General features: G+C 45.4%; 1 protein-coding gene across 6 annotated transcripts in view; it reads right to left on the reverse strand.

The window, feature by feature from the left end:
• The window catches only part of ARFGEF3 (ARFGEF family member 3), a 146,332-nt gene that overhangs the window by 52,482 nt on the left and 80,128 nt on the right, over nucleotides 1–13,722 (reverse strand). For all 6 annotated transcript variants that reach the window (XM_046675961.1, XM_046675959.1, XM_046675958.1 and 3 more), the window contains 3 exons: nucleotides 12,558–12,670; nucleotides 10,895–11,805; nucleotides 594–760 (listed from right to left, as the gene is read on the reverse strand). In XM_046675961.1, coding sequence (XP_046531917.1) covers nucleotides 594–760; nucleotides 10,895–11,805; nucleotides 12,558–12,670 — 1,191 coding nt within the window. The remainder of the gene's footprint in view (nucleotides 1–593; nucleotides 761–10,894; nucleotides 11,806–12,557; nucleotides 12,671–13,722) is intronic.

Below are 13,722 nucleotides of genomic sequence, written 5' to 3' on the forward strand. Positions count from 1 at the left end.
GCTAGGACACAGCACGGGGCAGCCTGCTCAGGCTCACAGACTGATGCGAGCCCACACCACGGGGTGGCCTGCTCAGGCAAGGGGCCAGCCTCAAGGGATCCCCATCCTGCCTACTCCACACCTCAGAGGAGGCTCCTTCATCAACATCAGCAAGCTGAGCTCTGGGTCATGAGTAGGTTGGGTACATTTTGGAGCATAATGAAGAGTTTTTCTAACAGTGCGCATCACTTTTAGCAAAGGGGACCATTCTCTGTTTATCTTCTGATGGTACTTAACATGATGATCACGTGTCTTTGAACGTGTCTTACACGTGTGCGCACTTGATAATTTCACCAGATGAAATGACTGGGCCATGGGCAGGTAGCCATTTCCAGGCACTGGGGGTGCCTACTCTTGGGGGATAGGTGGGTAGCTTTGTGGCTTAAGGCACAGTGCAAACGGCATTCCTGTTCCTTTGCAGTAACCCTTTTTCTGTCCTCCACACCCCACAGCCATCACCTGGTCCAGAGCAGAGTGGGACAGAGCTACTGGGCCGTCTCCCTCTGGGCAATGATGCTGGGCCTTTCAGCCCAGAGGCACAGCTCGTCACTCACCATCACGCCAGGTGCCAGGGAGGGCCGCTTCCGGTAGTAGTCGCCATGGGAAAGCTTGAGGTTGAGGAGCAGAGCACAGTGCGCGGCTGTGTACAGGCTGTCTGCGTTCATCAGCATCTGCAAGCCCAGGCTGCTGTTCCCGTCCAGTCGGGGAGAGTGCATCATGCCTGCCAGAGAGAACAGGTGAGCTCTGGGGCTGCAGACAATGTGCTCAGAGGACGAGCAGGGAGAGCCCTGACTAGTCCTATTGAGAGGAATGCACATCCCATAGGACGTTCCCGTGGCGCAGCCACAGCCAGCAGGGAGAGTCTTGTCTATTAATTGACATTTGTTTGCTGTCTGCAATCACTACTAATATGTAGGATCTAAGAGAGGGTGGGACTTTGTTCATTCTGTTCCCCACAGAATCCTCAGCGCCTAGAACAGTGCCTGGCCCATAATGGGCCCTTAAAAATATCTGCTGAATAAATGATAAGCATGAATGAACAAGTTTGCCATGAGAACAGAGGTGATAATGCACATAAGATGCTTAGTGCAGAAACTCACAGGTACAAACTGTTCTAAAAGTAACAACGTTCCTCAGAAAGCTGGACATAGACCTAACACATGACCCAACAACTGTACTCTTAGGACACGTCCGAAAGAACTGACCGTCGGGATGTGAACAGATGCTGGGATGCCAATGTTCACACTGCACGACTCATAGCAGCCAACCGCAGACGCAGCCAGGTCCATCCATAGATGGATGGATAGACACAACCTGGGCCACGCACACACTGGAACACAGAGAGCCCTGACAACACTCTGCTGAGTGACACGAGCCAGACGCAGAATGACAACAGTGTGCAACACACTGACGCAACGCACCTGGAACAGGCAAACACACGGAGCCTGACGGTGGGATCAGAGGTGCCAGGGGTGGGGAAGGAAGCTTCTATTTGGGATGATGGAAATGTTCTGGAAACAGTAGTGATGGCTGCACAACATTGTGAATGTAATTAGTGCTACTGAATTGTACACTTACAAATGGTTAAAATGGCAATTTGTTTTCTTTTTTTGTTGAGGAAAATTCGTCCTGACGTAACATCCTCTGCCAATCTTCCTCTTTTTGTATTTGAGCCACCACCACAGCATGGCCACTGACAGATGAGTGGTGTAGGTTTGTGCCTGGGAACCAAACCTAGGCTGCTGAAGCAGAGTGAGCTGAACTTAATAACTAGGCCACTGGGGCTGGCACAGCAAATTTTATGTTATATGTATTTTACTACAATTAAAAAACAACAATGTAATATTTCAAAAGCTATTGAATTGAGCACTTTAAATGGGTGCATGTATGGTATGTGAATTACATCTCAATAAAGCTGTTAACAGATGAACAGAGAGTTTCAAGATATACACAAAATAATGGTTATTGGTTTCCCCCCCAACAATGTTTTTGAAACATTATTTTATACTTGTAGTGTTTACATCTTGAAGGGCTCCTTGTGCTTTCTACAAATTAACTGAAAACCAAAAACAAACCTCAAACAATTCTGCCTCAAGCCCTAGAGATGGGCTCCTTTAGCCAGAGGGCCTCTCACAGCCAGCCAGCCAGCTGTGAGAGACTGCCTGTCAGTCCCCCTCATGGGGGTGTGGTCAGCCCGCTGCAGCTGCTCCTGCAAACACTCTGAGGCTAGACTTAGGGGTGTGGGTGGAACAGTCCATCCTAAATACGTGCACACAAACGACACACACCCATACGCTCTTCAGAGCATGTCTAAAATTATCCCTTAATAAGAAACTGCCTCCTACATGAAATGTAAAACATTTCAGGGATTACTGAATAAGTGGGAAATACAAATTGTAACTGGAATGTTTACTTCCATACCTGCGAATTTCTTAGCAAATATGCTAGTAAGACGATATGGACCAGAAGAGGCTTTTGAAGCCAAACAAACATCAAGAACTTTGCCACACTGAGAACAGTGTAGACGTGTTTTGGTGGGAGTAAGCGTACGTGTTATCCCAAGAAGACCCCCTAGGCAGGCCAAGGCTAGGCGGGACCTTTGCCAAGACCTGCAGAGCTCTGCAGCTGCCTTAAGAGACGCTCTACTGGGAGCACTCTGCAGTCAAGGCTCAGGTGCATCTCAAAAGGAAGGTCAGGCTGAGAGTGGGTTTTTGAAATGACACCCCTAGTCAGGACAGGAGCAGTGTGTTGGCCCTGATGGTCCACAGGAGCACTGTGCACTCCTAAGGTCCTGCTGAAGTGGGTTCCAGGGCTCTGGAGGAGATAGGGCAGAAGACAAGTCTCCTTCCCGGGGAACAGAAAGCAGCTTTCTCTGTGGTTGGTGTTTAAACTTTTGAAACCAACTACTATTTATCCCGGAACATGTTTTGGAAAATGAGCACGTGCTCAGATCCTGAGAGTGAGAACAGCAGCTGACACACAGACCATGTTGTCTGCAGCGACGTGACCAGGCCCGGTAAGGCACTGCTGGTGGGTATGCCAAAATAGCTCGTCAGACTTGTTAGGAGCAATCTGTTGGTACTGGCCTCTATCTCTGCACAGATTAATTTCTTACATTACAAAGAGCTGGCAAATTTGAGAATCAAACAAAAGGAGGTATAATCTATCAACTTAAGGAAGATAACATTTCTTGCTATACCAGATATGGCTCACCGGTGGTATTAATAACGGAAATATCACAATAGCTATAATTTATTAAGTGCTTTCTATTTTCTACAAACAATCTTTTTTCCTACATTATTTCATTTGAAATATGACTCACTCAATTTACCAATAGGAAAGTGCTTCAGAGATGTTACGTAATTTATCCAGAGTCACACAGTTATGTGTTACTTAATGATGGGGACACCTTCTGAGAACCGTGTCATATGGCGATTTCATTGCTGTGCGGACATCAGTGTCCTTACACAAATCTAGATGGTGCAGCCTACTGCACACCTGGGCTACACAGTCCTGATCTGATGGGACCACAGTTGTATCTGCGGTCTGTTGTTGACCAAAACACCCTTATGTGGCACATGACTGTATAGCTAGAGCTGGCAAAGGTCTTCTAGGCCAAACCCCTGGCTTCCTGCACTATGCCACGCTCTACCTGCCTCCAACGTTGTGGAAGGATCTGCTCTGCCATATCCCTCTGCAATGGATAACCTGTTTTCTGCTCATCCTTCTGACTGGTCTCACTGAAGTGTTATCACACTTGGGGTGACAAACTATAGGAACCATGACCTTTAATGTTTTCTGGCTATTTGCTTTTTCCCATGTGCTGTAACTGAAGTCCGTTCTCTATCTGTATAATTAAAACATCCTTTACTGTCAGGAGCAGGAGATGGGCCACCTGCTTGACTGGTTACCAGTGAAAGACTGAACACAAGATTAGCATAAATGACCCTGAAAGGTCTCTTCCATGTCTAAGATAACTTGATTTTTAAAAAATAAACACATTAAATACTTGATATAAAACATTTACCAGTACTGAAGAGTATAAAAAATAAGAAGAATAGTTTCTGCTTCTCCCAAGACCCAATAATGCCCCTCCCAGAAAGACTCACTTCCTTGTTCATACTTATCATGTAACAAATATACAGTCGTCCCTCAGTACCCGCGGGGGTTTGGTTCCAGGACCCCTGCGGATACCCAAATCCACAGAGGCTCAAGTTCCTTATACAACATGGAGTAGTATTTGCATGTAACCTTTGCCCATCCTCCTTCATACTTTAAATCATCTCTAGATTCCTTACAGTACCTAATACAATGTAAATGCTATGTAAATAGTTGTTATACTGCATTGTTTAGGGAATAGTGACAAGAAAAAAAGTCTGTATATGTTCAGTACAGATGCAACCATCACAGGCCTTTCAATCCACAGTTGGCTGAACCCACGGCTGCAGAACCCTTCGGATACAGGACCTGTGGTTACGGAGGGCCGACAGCAAGCAGGACAAGGTCGCACAACACAACCTGCACTGCACCTTGGTGCCTGAGAGCAACATACTCAGATGTCTCTTGAGGTCGACACCTGTCGATCTGCCTCACTCTTTTTTAATGACTGTGCATATACCACTGCATGGTTGTTTTGTGATTTATTTAATCAATGCTCTATTGATGGATATCTATGTATTTTCAATAATGAAAAAAGTGAAATGATAAAATAACTTAGGACTTTTGCAAGTGTGTCTGTGTGATAAATTCCCAAAACCATAAATACATATAATAAGTTTGATAGATATGGCCAAAATATCTTCCAGGTTTATGCCAACTTTTCCTCCTAGCAACTGTGTGTAAGAACATGCTCAGGCTCTCTCGCAATGCTGGCATGGTCCACTTTCTAAACCTCTCGATAGACCATACAGCCCTGCACAGTAACAGGCATCTTTAAGTCTATGGTTCTAGTGTGTATATGACATCACTGTTTTATTTTCCAAAGACAGAAGTTATAAGAACAATTTTTTAGCTATTTGGAAAAAGAAGAAAATGAAAATAATCTGTAATCACACCATTCTAAGTATTATTAAATGTTGGTGTTAATTTTGAATCCTTCTTTTAAAAATTACATTATGACCATTATCCATATCATTAAATATTATTCGAAAACATCATTTTAAATGGCTACATAGTGTCATAAATGGCTGCACTAGAACTCATTTAATTCTTCCTTTATTTTTGGGCATTCGGGTAATTTCTAATATTTTTGCTGTGAAATAATGCTATCATATGCATTTCGATATAGGAATCGCTGCTTGAGTTTCTGTTCCCTTAGTCGAGAATCCCAGGAGCCAATGAGATGCCAGGTTTCCATGGGGATCTGTCTATCAGGACTTGGGAAACTAGCACACATTTGCTGAGCTAGTTTCTCAGTCTGTGGCTGGTTTTCCACCAGGGCATCTCCGATCTATCCATCCACCCACCCTGGCACAGTGTGATGGTTGAGAGCAGGTCTCCAGAGCCAGACTGCTGAGGTTCCCATCTGGCATCACCACTTTGTAGCTGTGTACCTAGGGTGACTCACTACCTAACCTCCCTGTGCCTCAGTTTCCTCATCTATAAAATGAGGATAATACGACCTGCCCTGTGGGGCTGTTGCATTACACGAATTAATATACACAGACAATCCAGGGCATATGAGAAGTGCCACCTTAGTCTTAGCTATTATTGCTACTGTAGGTGCATATCAATGAGCACGTTTATATGCTGAGAAATGACTCCAAGAAAAGACACTGAGATATTCCAGAGAGAGTGTCTGGGTGGTTATTATTTTTTATCTTTATATTATTATATTCTCCAAATTTCATATTCCACAAATGCCAGGGTATTGGAGGAGGGTTTTGCTGGACTACTTATTCTCTATCCCTGCTTCCAGAATACTTCTCTTCCTCCCTTTATTAAAGCCAACCAACCAACAGATCAGCCAGCCAACCAACCAGCTAACCACCACCACCCACCCAACCAACCAAACATCCTTCGTCATCTGAGGCTCACGCTGTCAGCCCACACCTTCCACTCTTCCTTAAAGCTCTCATGTGGGACATGACAGACATGGCCATGTTCATGGATGACTTTGGTCTCTTGTCCCCACTGACACCTCCTGCCAATATCCTGCATGACTCCAGCCTCCTGATGGACAACTCATCTGATGACAGGTCCTCTTGGATCCTTGACAATCATGCCATCTATCATTCCCTCTATCCCTACTCTGCCCACTATCTCCCATAGTAACACCCTGAATCGAGTCACCCCCATGCCAATGTCCTGCCTCTGATGTCACTCATTTAAATGGCCCACTCTCCAAGCAGATCTTCCTGTTTGTTTGTTCAGCCACTCCCACTACAGCAGAGTTGGATCAAATCCTCATCAGAATACACAAGGAAAGTACTACTATTATCCTTACATTACAGATAGGGATGCAGAGAGAGAGGCTAAGTACTGGCCCATGTCCCAGAGCTGTTAACTGGGAGAGCTGGAATCTGAAGTTAGATGATCATGACTTCAGAGCCCAAGCTCCTGACAACACTGTATGGCCTCAAGTGCACTTTCTCTCTCTCTTTCTCTCTCTCTCTCTATGCAAAATTCCTGGCAAACCACCTTTAATTCTCTTTTTGTTTGAAACAATATTTGAGAATAGAAGTGACTAACGATACTATAAGGATGACTCTGAATCTACACTCAGCTTTTAAAACAAAATATGGTGCTGTATTAGAAACCATCAGCTGTTACTCAAAACCATTCTCTTCTATTTTAGTAGCAAAATTCTGATTTTATTTGGGGTTGCAATGTACCCTGTCTGCTGTGTAACTGGGGAAGGCCAATGAAGTTGAGGCTTATTATGTGGAACTTCTAGAGAGCTCCTTAAGGCAGCCTTATTCAGCTCAAGGTAGGCCTTTTGCCACTCCTTCCCCTTCCTTCCTGCTTGGACCATGATGTGAAAGTTGCAACTCCACTAGCAGCAGCCATCGTGGTATATGAGAAAACCTTAGGATGAAAGTCACGTTAGCGGGGGTAGGGCAGAAAGAGCAAGCACCCGGGTCCCAGATCATTAGAGAGCGCTGGGTGGCCTACCTCAGGCAATTTAGGGGAAAGAAAGCGAATCTCTTTCTTTCTTAAGTAATCATTCACTTGTCTTCTGCTATCTGCAAACAAACCTAACCCTTACTGAGAGAGGTGAGGTTTTCTTCCTGTGTTTTCCTTCTGTATTCCACAAAGACAATGAAGTAAATTGGTCCTACCATCTTTGGGGGTATTTAAACCCCAGACCCCAAAATAAAGCTGGCAGCAGCAGACTTGCCTTCCTGGTTTTGTCTGCACAAAGCCGGAGCTCCTTCCCAGGACTGCGGTCCATTCCCAGAGGCGCCTGGTGGGGGAGAGAGCAGCGAGGCAGAGAAGGGAGATCCTGGCTGGGGAGAGGTTGGAGGTCTGTTTCTCCTTGTTGTGTGGCAGTACTAGGGAGTCGGCAGGACCCCAGAGGAGGACGTATGATGGCACACGGGGCCCCAGCCTTGCCAAAGCATCCCGGGCCCCCACAAGCAGGGAGGTGGCAAAGTCCCAGGCCCCCTGGGGAGCAGTGAAGTGGGACAGGGGCTCACTGTCCAGGTGCCAGGAAAGCTCTAGCTCTGGTTAGACCCTGGGCTGGGGACCTGAGGGACAGCAGAGATCAAGTGTGCCACCGGCTAGGCAGACTGGGGGTCTGAAGTCAAAGATGTTTTAATTTATAGAACAAGATATTTCTTGGATGACTGAGATTCACACTTGCTAGACTATCTTGTATGAAATTCAGTACTTGATAAATATCAAGCTGCTTGCAATAAGCCTTGCAGTAAGTCTCAAGATGGTTAAGTGAACACCAGTCTAAGGAACAGCAATCCCAAAGCCAAATGCCACATCCCTCCATCAATTGCGTGTGAGGCTGGCTGTTCCTTTCTGTCCCCAAGGAGCCACATCCCCTGGACACCAGTGTGTCCCACGTAGGATCAGGGCGGTGTGTCTACAGTGACCACGGCTTCCATCTGGTACCACCATTATAAACCCACCAGAAGAACCTCATACTGCCTTTAAAGGAAAGGCTCCCTTGACTCACGGGGAAGGAAGAGGTCTGGTCCAGTTGACACTAGCTGTCTGAGGACAGGAGTTCTTGCACATGCCGGGAATGTGGAGCGAGCCTCTCTCAGCCAGGGGCACTGAACAGGCACCTGGTCAGGGACAATGCTTGACAGAGAGTTTAGCAAAATAAGGTTTGAAGCCTTTGGCATTGAACTAACTAATTAGTAAAACATCTGGTTTATAACTGACGGAGGCTCTGCTCTTCTCCCTTCCCATTTTCACTTGCATAACTTCTTTGTGGGGAATAAAGGAAGGCTGGCAAAGCCCGTGTTGCCATGGAGCACAGAGCTGCCCTTCACCAATCTCTCATCTTGGAGGCAACATCAGAAGGCAGGGGAGCTCTGCTCAGCCCAGAGGTGGCCCCAGGCCTGCGTCGAGCGGCTGACCACAGCGACAGGCAACGTGACCGGTTAACCCACAGCAGTGACAGGGGAGAGTTAGCTTACTGGGAGCAGGACCACAGAGTGATGGTCATACTCAGAAACACAGACCAGCTCCTAGTTGGGAAAAGCACCATGGAGGTCACTAGGGTTGAAAAGACAAGTGACTGACTGAATCACAGCCCACTACCATGAAAACTGTCCTCGGAAACAGCACAACAGTCTGAAGCCTCTTCTCAATGGACTGATGTCTAATGTGAAAATCAGCCTCACATAACATACTGGGTCTCATGGGACACAGACCTCTAAAATTTGAGCAGTTTACACATTCATGGGGCCCCATAAAACATTCACTCAAGCCCTGCTTTGCATGTCTTATAAATAATTATTGATTTGAAAGGCACAAAAACGCAAATGTAAGAATTTGCTTTGGCCTCAGATTTAACAAAAGACCTTGTGAAAATTATGTTTCCTAATTCTCATAGGAAATGAGGCAGGCCCCTTGGAAGTCAGTCTTTACCACTGTGACAAATCATTTGTCTGGAACGCATATCTGGGGACCCTCAGCACAGGGCACAGTGAAGCTTCTCTATAAATGTTGGCTGAAGAAGGATGTGTGTGTGTGTGTGTGTGTGTGTAAAAAGAGACAGAGAAACAGACACAGAAGGGGAGAAAGAAACACACAAAACACACACACTATGAACATTCAATAAAAGAACGTCAGATTTAATGATAGTATAAAAGATTTAATGGTAGTATAAAAGATACTAGGGAGAAATATAACTTTAAGAAGACTATTTATACATTTTCCTAGTCTTCCAATGAAACATATGAATCTTTTGTGTGTATGTGTGTTCCTTCACACAAATAAAATATCTAAAGTTCACCTTTATATCTAATTCCAAAAGGAAAAATGTTGAGAAAATATTTTGAGTAGCCTTAAAAATTGGTATTTTCATGTCTTGAAAAGAATCACAGTGCATTTAGGAAAGCTGAGAAATTACATGAGTCTCTTTACACCCTCTAGACCAGCCAGAGGGCCATTTGAGAAGTCCAGGATTAGAAGTTCTCTGTCTCCTCTGGTGTTGGCTACAACTCTGGATCATTCTCATACAAAAAATGTTCTTCCTGACACATACCTGGATTGGAGTGTTTTTTTCTTGTCCTTTTGACAGAGGACAATCTGGTCAGCTTCTTACAGATACGTATTAAGCGACCTCTTAACAACACAGCAGTCAGCTTCTACCAAGTTCCAGTAACTGGCTGGGATTTTTTTGTGTGTGCATGATGTGTTCTTTGTTGGAAGATCAAAAACGTGTTAGATGTGGTGTTGTAACTCGCACTCTCGAGAGCTGAGAGCAGAGAGGGAAGGTGGACGAGGAAGGCAGGCAGTGTGATGACACACACATGCCCTAGGCCCGAGTGGAGGAGCGGCTGGCGACCTTGGGCCTGTGTGGCTCGGTGCTGGTCCTCAGGTTAGTCCTTTCTATCTGAGCACAGGCCCAGGGAGGTCCACCTGCCTCAGTGCCCTGAGATCAAGAGATTTCTGCCTGTCAGGGAGAGGACGGCTGACAACCAGGGTCAGGTAATCACTGACTCCTGCCATAAATTCTATGTACCCACCAGTTGCTTGCTTTCTGTATTACCTTTCAAGAAAACTATCTTTAAATTTATTACTCACTGTGTGAGATGCTACTTGCCTGTATTCTTTACCTCCTTCCTCCACCAAAACTTAGGGGATTATCTTCTGCCCTTCAATAAAACTAGCATAACTCTGGTGCACTCTGGCCAACATCCTCGACAGTACCCCTGTTTAAACGTGGGCTAGGTTACAACACTGCCATTCCACAGACAGGAAAGGTCTGATTGGAGAAAGTGACATTATCACAATACAGTGGACAATCACACTGTGTGGAAGCTCAGAGGAATTCAGAATCAATTGAGAGGACAGCCTGCACCTGATCCAAAACCTCATTCAAAACAGTGTGCACATTGATATACTTACTCAAAGTGCACAGCTCTACGATTTTAGACACCAAGGCAGAGAAGCGTAGTAAGAAATCAGTGTTTTGAGAACCACAGGTCGCTGCTCCCTTTAGCAGCAGCTTCCTAGAAGGCAGCCACCCCTTACGCCTTCTCAAACCAAACGCCCTTATCAGCCTCACAGCCCACTCTAGCCATCGACTGCCGTGCAATTCAAACAGAAGACACCCAGAGATTCCTCAAGATGCTGTGAGCACTTCGAACCACATGCACGACGGTAACTCCATTAAGGTAGAGGCTCTGAATACTCACGGACTACAAAGCAGATGTTGTTTACAAACCTGAGCAGAAGGAAGAGGCGAAGCTCTGGAGGGCCGAGTCCACCTCCCTCATGCTAGGCAGAGCCAGGAGGCGAGGAAGGACGCCCTCCAGTGACTGCACAAACAGCCTGGCACTCTGCTGGTCGGCTTCCTGGCTCTTCAGCAGTTTCAGAGACAGAGCAGCGGTTCGCAGGGACCTGTGGCCCAGGCAGTCCCGAGGGGTCTGCTCTTCGTCAGCAAGCGAACAGTTGTCAGACCCGATGTCCGATACGTCAGACCGCCCTGAGTCCTTTTCTGCTGCCATCGAGTACTGGTCACAGGAATCAAATTCTGTCCTAGAAAGGTCTTGGTCATCAACGCTGAAATTGCTCTCACTATACCTTGATCCGTAGGACCTCATCCTGCAGTCCACCGACAGGAAATTAGTGATGTCAGGGTACGCGACCGTGTGGCTTCCCTGCACCACATCTGGCTGGTCCACTGCTTCTGGCTCTGATGCTTTACCCAGGGTCTCCTTGCTCTTCTGGACAGCTGGCGACTTGAGCCCGTTCTTGAGGAGTTCGGAGTGGTCCTCAGGTGTAGTCTGACCCAGTTCTCCCTCCAAAGTGGTCTGGCCCGTGTCTGTGGTCACACTAATGCTGATGTCTGGGCTCCTCTCATTCCCCGGTTCCCATGGCGTGTGCTCTGAGGACAGGACTCGCCGCTGCCATCGGAAGTCAGCCTCGTTGATCTCCATGGAGTCCCGGCTGGACTCAGCCCCGTCCTTCAGCTCCTCGAGACGCAGCAGCAGCAGCTGGACCTGATCTTCACTCAAGCCTTTGCCCTGGCTGAGCTCATCCAAGGCCCCAAGCAGGGTGCAGACACAGGATACGGCGGCATAGCAAGCTTCGACGCCACCCTTGAGGCATGCTTCGGTCATGCCGTCCATGATGCTAAAGGTGTTCAAAGGGGAAAATGGCATCAGTACATGTTCTATAATAAACAAGAACTGTCAGACTGGTGAACAGTATAGTATTCAAAACAGGTACTCTAAATTACAAGAAACTAAATGGTCTGGGCAAAAAAACCGAAAATCAATGAAACAAATATGCTCAAGCTGGCAGAGGAACACCTCTGGGTAAAGCGGCCACCTTGGATCACTCTGTCTCTTGGTTGGCTGGCTTATTTGGGAACAAACAGAAGCTCTGGACAGGAATTTATAATCCTCACAAGGACAGGCAATGAATAACCTCACTTTTATATTATGTTCAGTTTTCAAACAGAATATAGTTATGGCTATGTGATAATGTGGACATCTTCTACAAAATAACATATTCCTGAGCAGATGCATGTGAATAAAATGACTGTAAATCAGAATATTCATTTTTCTACATGTAAAGGGGAGCTGCATGTACAGGAATCCTATGGCTACAGTATTGTAATTCAAAGAGTTTTCCCCTAAACTAACCCCAGTGAATAAATCTGTACATTTCATTTTGTGCATTGGGTTTAAGTCAACAAGAAAATATGGAAAGTTGTATCATGGTAATAAATTGAAGTAAGACTTCTCGGATGGCTTGTGGGTTTGTCACTCCACGTCACACAGGTTCACGCAAAACAAGGGATGTGGAGACAAGGTTTTTAGACTGCTCAGAGAAGCAGTCTTCGCCAGGCAACACAGACCAAAAAGGGGAATGTATCATACAGTTTGAGGAGATCCAGATGAGACTTTCTTTTTGAAACCAATCTTCTTCTGGATTCTGGTTCAGTGGAGCTGGGACCTGCCAAATCGCAGAGACGCTGTGGGCTCCCAAGTAGCTTAAAGAAAAAGGGAAAAAAATAACCAAAAAGTGAGCATCATAAAAAAGTATAAGGTTTTAAAATTGTGAGATCAAATAAACACGTACTTTCTCTACTGAGTGACAAAGTCTAAGGAGAAACACAACTATTCGGAACCGTAAATCTTAATAACACTGATGTGGCTGCTTCTTGACACGGAATGTGCCCTGGGTTCACAGCTCCCCAGGTCAGGATTGGTTCAAAGAAAATCCTCTGGGGCCTGTTCCAAAAACTTGTCCAGCAGACAACTGGGTGGACTTGCATCTATGTTCTGTAGTGAGATTGGGTCTCTGTCATTTTGCTATCAAGTATTTTAAGTTGGCTTTACTTAAAAAACGAACTTAAACACTCAGCTGAGAAGCACTTCCTCCTTCCATCCTCTGGGAAAGTTCACGTCACTGGAACTACCTGTCCTTAAAAGTTGGTCCAACCGTTTCTAAAGCTGTATGGGGTCAGTGACTTTTTTTTTAATTTAAAGATTTTAACTACTGATTCAATTTCTTTTAAAAGACTATAGGACTATTTAGGTCTCCAACTTCCTCTTTGGCCAACTTTTTAACGGCTGAGTGATTTCCTAAGGATCTACCCATTTTATCCGAGTTTCAACTTGCCTGTCATGGCCGTAGTCTCTTTCTCAGTCCCCCCAGTTTGTGGCAGCCAGTTACGTGTGTTCCGTCCTTATCTCTGTTCATCTGCTCCTTTTCTGAAATTTTCCAAATGTTTTTGCCAGGAGATTTCCAATGTTCTTAATCTTTATAGAGTCCTGGTATTTTTCACTTTATGGATCCACTGTGTTATATTTGCTTTTTATCACATTACTTTCTGTTTTTATACTTATTTTTCCTTTCTATTTTCTTTGAATTTAATCTGCTCTTCTTTTTCCAACTACCTAAGTGGGAGAATTAGAACATTAATTTCAGGCTTTCTATTTTTTAGTATAAGCAATTGAAGCTATAAATATCTTGCTAGGTACTGCTTTGGCTGCATCCCACAAGTTTTCATGTATGGAATTTTCACAATTGTTCAGTTCT

The sequence above is a fragment of the Equus quagga genome, chromosome 11, assembly GCF_021613505.1.
Source record: "Equus quagga isolate Etosha38 chromosome 11, UCLA_HA_Equagga_1.0, whole genome shotgun sequence".
Lineage (NCBI taxonomy): Eukaryota > Metazoa > Chordata > Mammalia > Perissodactyla > Equidae > Equus > Equus quagga.